Source organism: Myotis davidii, unplaced genomic scaffold (assembly GCF_000327345.1).
Source record: "Myotis davidii unplaced genomic scaffold, ASM32734v1 scaffold1895, whole genome shotgun sequence".
Classification (NCBI taxonomy): Eukaryota; Metazoa; Chordata; class Mammalia; order Chiroptera; family Vespertilionidae; genus Myotis; species Myotis davidii.
In genome coordinates, this window is record NW_006286306.1 from 57,688 (window position 1) to 68,426 (window position 10,739).

The 10,739-nt window shown below is 34.6% G+C and overlaps 1 protein-coding gene across 1 annotated transcript in view; it reads left to right on the forward strand.

Moving 5' to 3' along the window:
- SUPT20H (SPT20 homolog, SAGA complex component) overlaps positions 1–10,739 on the forward strand; it is a 51,295-nt gene that overhangs the window by 37,400 nt on the left and 3,156 nt on the right. The window contains exons 18-24 of the mRNA XM_006757846.2: positions 1,039–1,138; positions 1,269–1,427; positions 3,349–3,418; positions 3,916–4,070; positions 6,976–7,031; positions 9,402–9,518; positions 10,023–10,128. Of these exons, the coding sequence (XP_006757909.1) occupies positions 1,039–1,138; positions 1,269–1,427; positions 3,349–3,418; positions 3,916–4,070; positions 6,976–7,031; positions 9,402–9,518; positions 10,023–10,128 (763 nt within the window). The remainder of the gene's footprint in view (positions 1–1,038; positions 1,139–1,268; positions 1,428–3,348; positions 3,419–3,915; positions 4,071–6,975; positions 7,032–9,401; positions 9,519–10,022; positions 10,129–10,739) is intronic.

Below are 10,739 nucleotides of genomic sequence, written 5' to 3' on the forward strand. Positions count from 1 at the left end.
CCCACACCCCAGAGACTCGCCTGGAACTGGAGCTCAGAGCCTGAGACTCCCTCCCGATTGAAAACGACAACCATGTCCTCAGCCGCCAGCCCTCTCCATGTGCGCCTCTGCACCTTAGTATTTTACTTCCGCACTGCGCCTCATCTGAGTCTTGGTATGCTTTTCTCTTTCCTTCTAGTTGTAGAATTTCCACTCAGCCAGCCTGGATGATGTCCGTTCCGTCTTTTAGTTGTATTTTTGAAGTGGTTGTGCGAGGCAGCAAAGTCCGGTGTTTACCTTTGCCGCCATCTTGGTTTTTCCTATTTTCTTTTTTATGCCAAATATTGTTTATGGTGTTTGTTATTTGTGCCTAATTATTTCTCACGTAATCTGTGATATGTTATTTTTTGAGGGATGTAGCAATTGTTTTGTTTTTACTTTTAACTTTATATTTAACTTTTTATAATGGAAATTTTCAAATATACACGAAGGTAGAGCAAAAGGTGTAATGAATCACCTGGCTTCAATAGTTACTACTTTTCTGGAAAAGATTTAAGGATTAAGCTTTGTTTCCATCTTACTCCTCTGCCCCTTTCTCACAAACTCTTTCTCCCCATTCTCTTACTCGGAAATTTTTCCTTCATTGTTTCTGTATAAGATGTCCTTATTTGAAATTTATTCTTTTGTAACATCTGTAATATTCAATCTCTATAACCACTGAAAGTACTTTGCAGTTTTAAAATGTTTTTTTCTGCCCAGCTCAATGGATAGAGCATCAGCCTGCAGACTGAAGGATCCTTGGTTCTATTCCAGTCAATGGCACATGCCTGGGTTGCGGGCTCTATCCCCAGAAGGGGGCGTGCAGGGGGCAGCCAATCAATGATTCTTTCTCATCATTGATGTTTCTATCTTTCTCTTCCTCTTCCTTCCTCTCTTAAATAAAAATATTTTTAAAAAATAAAATGTTTTTTCTTCTGGGAATTATAGTGGTATTAATTTATGAGATACTGATTTGACCTTAATTGTAACAAGTATACTTAATGTCATTGTTTTTTACAGCCTGAGACTGTGTCAGTTCAGTCTTCAGTACTAGGGAAAGGAATAAAACATCGACCTCCACCCATCAAACTTCCCTCAAGCTCAGGAAATAGTTCCACAGGTATTACATTCCTTACTTTTCTGTAATCTAGTGTAAGAAATAGCATATGGTCATAACTTGTTTTTAAATTTTTATTCATATTTTGATTTTCATAAAATTTTGAATTATAAGAAACAATTTTATATTCTAGGTAACTATTTTACGCCACAACAGGCCAGCAGCTTTCTTAAATCTCCAACTCCTCCTCCTGCTTCTAAGCCACCAAGTCTTTCTCGAAAGTCATCTGTGGATCTCAGTCAAGTTAGCATGCTTTCTCCAGCTGCCCTGTCACCTGCCAGTTCATCACAAAGTGAGTCCTGATTTAAATTCTCACATTAACTCTTCATAAGCTTTAGCATTAGTGTTTCTTAGATAGCTTTTTTGACCAGTGAAATAGTGAAATCTGGATGAACTGTGTACCCAAAATGTATAAGTTTTGATAATCTTGAGGCAAATCTCTTGTTGATTGTATGTATTATGTGTTTAATATAATTCTATTTGTTTTTCTATATTTATGTATGCACCTTGTGTAAACCTTTCTTATAGACTTACAGCCTATACATCTCCTTTAAAAAAATCTGGTAGTTAGATATGGCAATAAGATTCCAAATGTTTTTTATTTCATTTTATCCTGGGGTCACTTTACATTTTATGTAAACTATGGGGCTAATATGAAGAAAATGTCATAAGAGTTCTTGTTCAGTCCTGTCTTTGTATATGTAAGAAGCCAACTATTTCCAAGGTGGTGATACAATAAACCGAAAGCCAATTTTTCTGAAACACTCTACACTCTTATAAATTGTCAGTTAGTAAAACGTGATGATTATAAAGCATTATTCTGAAGATAACTAAAATGTAATTTTTAGTACTGAATACTTTTTTTTATCATTAAGAAGACTTTTATAAGAATTCTTTTGGGAGAATTTCTTCAAATTAATAAATATCTGAGATATTTCAATCCCAATTTGCAAGAAAGCATTCCAGTTTTTTAGATTTTTTTTTATAGGTAGCTAAAGTGTGCTGAAAGTTTTAGTACACTGCACAGTGATAGGGTGGTCTTCTCATTAGATATAAACATCTTCATCTTGATAGCTCAAAAGGTGTAATTTTTCTGCCTTCTTGTTTTGCACAAAGAAAAATATATCAATTTCCTGAAAGTCTTATTCACACTTCTTATGTTGTGGGTATGAATTATGCTAATCTGCACACAGTTGTTACTTTAAGTAAGGGTTGAGTGACAGCTTCTGGACATTCACATTTCTTTCCTTTCTTTCTGCAGGACATGAAAGCTAAAAAAGAAAACACCTCAAGAGCTTTTGGTTTTACTTTTTTGGTTTTTGTTTTTTCTTAAAAAGTTGATAAACTGTGCATACTTCATTCACAACAGATTTTCTATACATTCTACAATTAAATAGAGTACACAGTTACTGTTAAAGATGCAGTATTATCTATCAAATATTTTCTTTATTGCTGTGTTTTGTAATTTGCTTGTCAGGATAAACTTGATGTGTTAGGACCTAAACATCTATATTTAGGTGCCAAATATGACTGTTAACCATATGTAATTTATTAAATATGTTCAGTGTTTATCTCAGACTGTTACAGAAAATAAGCAATATTTTTAAATGAAGTCCTAAATTAGTGAAATTGTGAATAACAAAAAATTAATTTGAATTCCTTTTAAACTTTTTAGACCAGAGGTAGCATATAGGAAAATAACTTAAATGGGTACTGTGGTAGAATACAAATGTATATTTTTACTATTATTATAATAACATCTGATGGGAGTTTTAGGTGATATACTGCATCCTTAATTGTAATTGAGTGTAGCAACACTCATGTATCATGTGTAGAAATTAACACTTGCAGTTAACTGCTTTAAAAAAAAAACCTGAAACAAATTGTCAGTGCTAAGTAAAATTCCATTAACCTTATTTTTAAAAAGACTGGCCATTTATAACAACCTAGCAATTTTTATTTTTCTCAATGAGCAGGATCTGGAACTCCTAAGCCATCTACTCCTACACCAACCCTTTCATCGACCCCACACCCTCCTGATGCTCAGAGCTCAACTCCTATTACCCCTTCAACTACCCCTACTCCCCAAGATTCAGGCTTCACCCCTCAGCCCACTTTGTTAACTCAGTTTGCTCATCAGCAAAGGTCTCTGAGCCAGGCAATGCCTGTAACGACCATTCCTCTTTCCACCATGGTAACATCTATAACTCCAGGAACCACAGCCACCCAGGTCATGGCAAACTCTGCTGGACTTAACTTCATCAATGTAGTGGGCTCTGTTTGGTAAGTCTTCATTGATGCCCTGATTTTTTCAAAAGATATTCTCACCAATCTGAATGAATTCTCATTGTGAAATTAAGAATAAAATCATGTTACTGAAACTGAAAGAAAATACTTTAAATATGGATAGAAGCTATCTCAACCAAGTATGTTTTAATTTTAGGTAATGCATCTGTTTATATACACTGATAAAATACTATTACATATTGACAGTAGCTTAGATTTTTCTGTTCGTCTTCTGTTACTATCTTTTAATGCTTTACTCTTTGAAATTATATTATAACCTTGATTAATATGCAGTATGTGTACTTAATTTTAGCTAACCTTGCTGTAACTTTCTAGCATAAAAAGGAAACAGCCTTGAAATTAATATTTAGGATAGAATTATCTAACTGGTTTAATAGTGGTGTTGTTTTTTTCTTTTTTAATGTAAGGAATTATTAAGTCTGTTTTTTAAATATATATATTATAAGTTTAATGCTTTGTCTATTCTCCTGTAGTGGAGCTCAGGCTTTGATGAATGGTTCAAATTCTATGCTGGGCTGTAACACTGGTGCCATAACTCCTGCAGGAATAAACCTGAGTAGCCTTCTCCCCTCAGGAGGTCTGCTACCAAATGCATTACCTGGTACAATGCAGGCAGCTTCTCAAGCAGGTCAGAATATTGAATATAATAATCTCTTTAAAAATTAAAATACATGCTGATATAAAAATGTCATTTTAATGCTGTTATTAAAAATATTTAACATAGTATCATGTCAAAAAGGCTCTTTTTAAAGGAAAGGCTAATGTTGAAAGCCTTTAAAGTTCTGATATTTAAATTAAAAATCATCTAGCAATCAACTTCTGGAAAGAAACTTGATAAGCCTATAAATCTTTGCAAATTATATCTTTGCCTTCTACACATTATAATAAAGTTAACATTGATAGTCTTATTATTATCAGTGTAGTCTTACTCCAGGTAAAAGGAATGTATCTTGAAAACATACATTGTGCAAGAAAGGCGACATAGCGTGGCAATTAAAAGCCCAGGTTCTAGAGGCAGACTGCCTGAGTTTGAATCCCAGTTGTGTAACTTAACTTTTTGTGTAATCATGGGAAAGTTACCTTTGTGCTTCTCTTTTCTCATAAATAAAATAGGGATAATAATACCTTATTGCCTCTTAATTATGAGCATTAAATGAGTGTATACAGATGAAGTGCTTAAATTATACCTTAGACCTAAGCATTAAAAAATATTCGCTACCATCAATAGTAGTTTTATTGTAGTAGTAACTGTTAATTCATATACTGGAAAACAGCTATAACAGCTTGTGCTATTTTTTAATGCTCCTTAAGAGAATGTAATGTAATATCTTGGCACAATCCAGTTTTCTGCTAAGAAAAAATTTAGTAGGAAAAACAAACTTGACATAGTAAGAAAATTAATCAAAAACGTTATATGATTTAAGATAATAATTTTCAACCTTTTTCACCTCATGACACACATAAACTAATTACTAAAATTCTGTGGCAGGCACACCAAAAAATATATTTTTGCCGATCTGACAAAAAATAGGTATAATTTTGATTGATTTACAAAAAGAAATAATGATAGTAATGACCTACCCTTTTTGCTACAAAGTATCTAGCCCTGGCTGGGTTGCTCAGTTGCGTCACCCCATACATCAAAAAGTTGGGGGCTTATAGGGAAAAAAAAAAGGAGACATATGTACTACTATTTGTAATACTTTAAACAATAAAATTAAATTAAAAAAAAAAGTTGGGGGTTTGATTCTTGGTCAGGGCACACACAGTCCCCAGTTGGGGAGCATACAGGAGTCAACCAATTGATGTTTTGCGCTCTCTCTTAAAAAATAAAAACATATTCTTGGGTGAGGATTAAAAAAAAAAAATCAGGTGCCTATACTTGTATATAAGGATTTCTGGTACCAAGAATTGACCAATCAGATGCAACCTTATGATACAACTCTATAATATGACATATATTTATGGTTCAAGACAGAGCATTCACACCAGATGGCTATTGTTGTGTAGGCTATTGTCATTTGTTTTATTTAACAATCTAGCGAAAAGAGGTCTGTACCCCTTGCATGTCTTAAATATTCTTGCAGCATAACGATTGAAAATCACTGACTTAAGAGAGCCCAAAGAATATCATACAAGCATGTTAACATATTTCTGTAATTTCCTAATTTTGGCTGATGTTATTTTAATGTGCTATAGTGGTGGAAGCACTGGAAATGGAATCAGATGTTGAATTTAGAATGTTCATGTTTACATGGCTTTAGATGCTAAAACTGTGGTTCCTGAAAGAAGTCAGTTTTTCTTCCTTAGATTCCATTTCATTTGATGTAAAGTATGGGTAAATTTCTCTAACTACAATAGGTATTTCAGATTAATAAATGAAGTGCCTTTGATAAGCAATAAGCATTATATAGTTGTTATTTACCTTTAAATGGAGTTTTGTCAATTCTTTTCATGAGAATTCCCAAAAGGAAAATCAACAGTGTCATAGTTTCATCTGATTATGCTTTTTTTAAGTTTCTTATACAAAAATTTCCTGCCTCTTACCTTTTTATTATTTACTTATTTATCTGTTTATTTATTTACTTATTAATCTGAGACTGTTTTTTATTGATTTTTAGAGAGAGAGAGGAATGGAAAGAGAAACATCTGTGTGAGAGAAAAACATTGATCAGTTGCCTCCCTTATGTGCTCAGACCAGGAATCAAACCTGCAATGCTCCAACCAGCTGAGCTACCTTGCCAGGGCCTGCCTCTTACCTTTTAAAATAAAATTTGCTTAGCAGACTAGATACATTTTTAATTAGTGTTCAAATTGGTATATATCGTTTGTGAGAAAAATATACATGTACTTTGAGACCAGGGTCAGCAAATAAAAAATCTTACAGTCTAAAGTAGATTTTACATTTTTAAAGACGTGTTTAAAATGTAAAGAAAAATGAAGAGGAAGAATATCCAACAAAACTTGGTCAGTTAGCCTACTGAAAAAGTTTGCCAACCCCGATTTATGATGTGTTCTATGTTGTCACAAAATCAACAGTATTATTTCCTATTAGTTTGACCCTACAAACAAAAATCATTGTACTTTAGTATTAGTCATATTAGCATTTGTACTTTAAAATAATTGCATGGAGCACACTGGTTCTCAGAGATACGGTTGTTATGATTATTGTGTACTATATAGTATATAGCACTTAGGAATATCAATAGAAGCCAACACCTGAAATGTGTTTGCCATAACTGTGCTAGTTTAATTATATTTATGGCTTCTGCCTATGTCTAAATAACTTTTTCCAGCTACTAGTCAAAATAGTGATAAAGAGGTCTCAGTTTCTCAAATATAGAATAAAATGTACATGTATTGCTCACATCTTTGATCTCAGTATTGATGGGTATTGTTTTTAAGACCATTTTAAAAGTATAGAAAATAAAGCAAATCTATGCAGAAAGTACTTAAAATGCTATATTAGTATAAAGTGTTTTCATGTTTAATAGTTTTAATTCCCTGTTTTAACCAGGAATTGTATTTAATAGGTGTTCCATTTGGTTTAAAGACTACTTCAAGTCTCAGGCCCTTGAATCTACTTCAGGTAAACCTGAAACACTGCTCTTGATTAAAGTTTTCATACTTTGATTTTTTTGTAACAGTGCATACCTATATATGTCAGCATTTGAAATTTTGAGATGGTTCAGAATCTTCTGAGGATATGATTATAATTGCTACCTTTGTATGGTTGAGAGGGTAGGAAGAAAGAATGGGTGTCCTACATATTACACTTTCATTGACCTCTGTCAAATCAAGAACTCAATGTTTTGATGCAGAGAATTGACAACTACAAAGTGAACAGTTGCCTACAATAGCAGTAGTACCTATACTTAAAAAATAATTCCTCTCTCAATAAATATTTTGTGTCTACATATATGTAGTACTTTTTGCTTACAAAAGATTTTGTACTTGAATAGAGGATTTAAAAATAGCTTTGTTCTTTTCCTGAGGAGAATGATTTCTTAACACAGTGCCAGGCACCTAAGAATCATTTGGTAAATATTCGTTAGATGACAATTTGTGTCTAATGATGAGGCTTTTCTTATAAATGATATCAATGCCAACATAGACAGCATATAAAGAGAGATCAAAAGTGGAGATTTCATACATGTTGAGTGTGAACTTAAAATATTTAGGCTGCCGAAACCGGTTTGGCTCAGTGGATAGAGTGTCAGCCTGCGGACTGAAGGGTCCCAGGTTCGATTCCGGTCAAGGGCATGTACCTGGGTTGTGGGCACATCCCCAGTGGGAGATGTGCAGGAGGCAGCTGATCGATGTTTCTCTCTCATCGTGTTCCTAACTCTCTATCTCTCTCCCTTCCTCTCTGTAAAAAATCAATAAAATATATTAAAAAAAAAATATTTAAGGTGTTAGGCTCTAGGTCCTTTGTAAGGTTTGGACTCCATTATTATCCCAGGTTGGAAATTGATAGGATTATCTACAGAGAATTTAGAAAAGGTAGACAAGAATATAAAGATTTAGAGTCACAAAATTGGGAAATAACAGTAAAAGACAAATCAACTCAATCTGGTATCCTGTATAATAAAAGCATAATATGCAAATTGAATGGCAAAATGCTTGGTCGATATGACGCCTGGTTGCTATGATGTGTACTGACCACCAGGGAGCAGACTCTCAATGCAGGAGCTGCCCCCAGCCCACAGGCCCCAATGCAGCCAAGGCGGGTGCCAGTGGGGGGCCCTCAATCACCCCGCCTGTCACCCCACAAATCAGCTCTGATCACCAGCCAGGCCTAGGGACCCTACCCGTGCACGAATTTTGTGCACCAGGCCTCCAGTTCAGAAATAAATCAGGAAATGTGTTTAGAGCCAAAACTTAAAACTTCTTGTCCAAGATTCAAACAGTGTTACTATATACAGACTATAATTACAGAACAATTTACTTGCAATATGGACAAATCACAAATCACATTGGTTTATTCAACTTTCCTACATATTGCTGTTGGAATTTCTGTCAGGGATTAGTCTTAGTGAAAAGAGGAATGGAATTCCTTAATAGAACTGATAATAAAGAATAATGACAAAGCCACCATAAAAATTAATTTTGCTACATTTATTATCTAACTGATTGAGGAAGGAACATCTGACCTGTGCTGTGCCCAAATTTACTTAACAATAAGCTGTGCTGGGTGTAGAGATTTTGACCCAAGGACACCTTTTTTATTTTTTTACTTTTTAACTCTACAGATCTCAGAATTCTGTATTTGGTATTTATTTGGACTGTTCTTAAGGACTTCAAAGTGCTTATAATTTAAACCCCTATAGAATAAAAAAGAAAAACCATTTGTTTCCTGATTCATTTGAGATTTCTAGTTTTAATTTTTAACATAAATTTTTCTGAATACTTCTTTTTAAAACCTTTTCTTAATTTAACTTAATTTAGATTTTGAATGACAAAGCTGGTAATGTCTCCAAACTAAATATGGACATCTAATGCACTTTCTTTTCAGCTTTGGAATTTCTCACTATATTATATAAGCATCCATGAAGTCCTGGGATTTGGCAAAGCTAGAACAAATTTTGAGAGATGAGTTTTCATAAGTATATCTCTGATTTTCACTGGCTTCTTGTTTACTTTCTAATGTACTTAATGCTGTTTTGTATTGAGGTATAAAAAAGTTAAAAGCCATGTGCATATTTGTATATGTCACTAAATTGAAGCAGAATGATTTGATAGTGTTAACATATTTGAGAGCCCTTAGTAATAACATTTAAAAATTGTTTTCAAACCTTTCTTTTAAAGGGCAGAGATGTTTACTTTTATTTTTGTTTACCTCTTTTTCCTCAATATCTAGAAGAGTACTTGACACATAGTGAATGTTCCAAAAATACTTGCGGAATAAAGAAATTTAAACAATGTGAAATTGATTAATTCATGTTTAAATTCTTAATAGCTTCCAGGTGGTTCACTAATTTTCAACACTCTGCAGCAGCAGCAACAGCTCTCTCAATTTACACCCCAACAACCTCAGCAACCCACAACTTCCAGTCCTCAACAGCCAGTGGAGCAGGTATGTGCTTTTCTAGCTTTCCATGTTTTGTTTTATGGAACTGTAACTTTATTTCGTACTACAGGCCCGGTGCACAAATTTGTGCACAGGTGGGGTCCTTTGGCCTGGCCGGCGATTGGGCTGATTGTGGGGGCTGGCTGGCCCGGAGGGAAGGGACCGCGGGAGGTTGGCCGGCAATGGGAGGTTAGCTGTGGGAGTGCACTGACCACCAGGGGGCAGCTCCTCCATTGCCCGTCTGCCCCCTGGTGGTCAGTGCACATCATAGTGAGTGGTTATATTATGCTTTGATTGGTTGAACCGACGATAGGATGACCGGACACTTAGCATATTAGGCTTTTATTATGTAGGATTTGTTCTTGCTAATTCTTCTGAAGTCTTTTCCTTATGTTACTGTTTTTATGAGTCTGAAACTGGTATTTTTTTTGTCCTGTAAGGAAAATATTAATTTCTTACCAATACAAATGGTTTTTCTTTTTATACAACTCATGTATGATTTTTATTTAGGGTTCTGAACAAGGCTCAACCAGTCAAGAAAAGGTCTTACCTGCTCAGCATGCTGCTGTTATTAATCTTGCTGGAGTAGGAAGTTTTATGCAGTCACAGGCAGCTGGTTGGTATCTTCATGACTTCATATGTTGAGTTTACTATTTAATCTAGTTGGGATCTCACCTTTTAAAATTATTTTTCCTTCTCTTGCAAGCATTAAGTAGGAAAAAGTATAGGTATATTTACTTGTGAACTATTAAATCTATTTATTGATAGCCCTCAGTTTTTTCCCACTGACAGTTGATTAATTTAAAGTGATTCTACACTACATATATTAACAGTTGTGTTTTCCTTGTGTTAGTTTGTTGGCAAAAATTTTATACAATTATCCAACTTACTAAGAAGCTACCAAAGTTGTTAACTCCTTCGTTTTTTCTGGGCATTTATATATTGCATAATATTTTTTTCTCATTCTGGTATCTTGTACTTGCATGAATTAAGATATAATGTCAGTAAATGTAACTTCTATAAGCCACTTTTTGTCATTTGTAAGAGTGAGATTATACTAAACTAGGGGCCCGGTGCACGAAATTCGTGCACTGGGTTGGGGGGTGGGGGGGGCAAGTGTCCCTCAGCCCAGCCTGCCCCCTCTCACATACTGGGAGCCCTCAGGCATTGACCCCCATCACCCACCAATCGCAGGATCGGCCCCTTGCCCAGAGGGAGCCGAGTTTC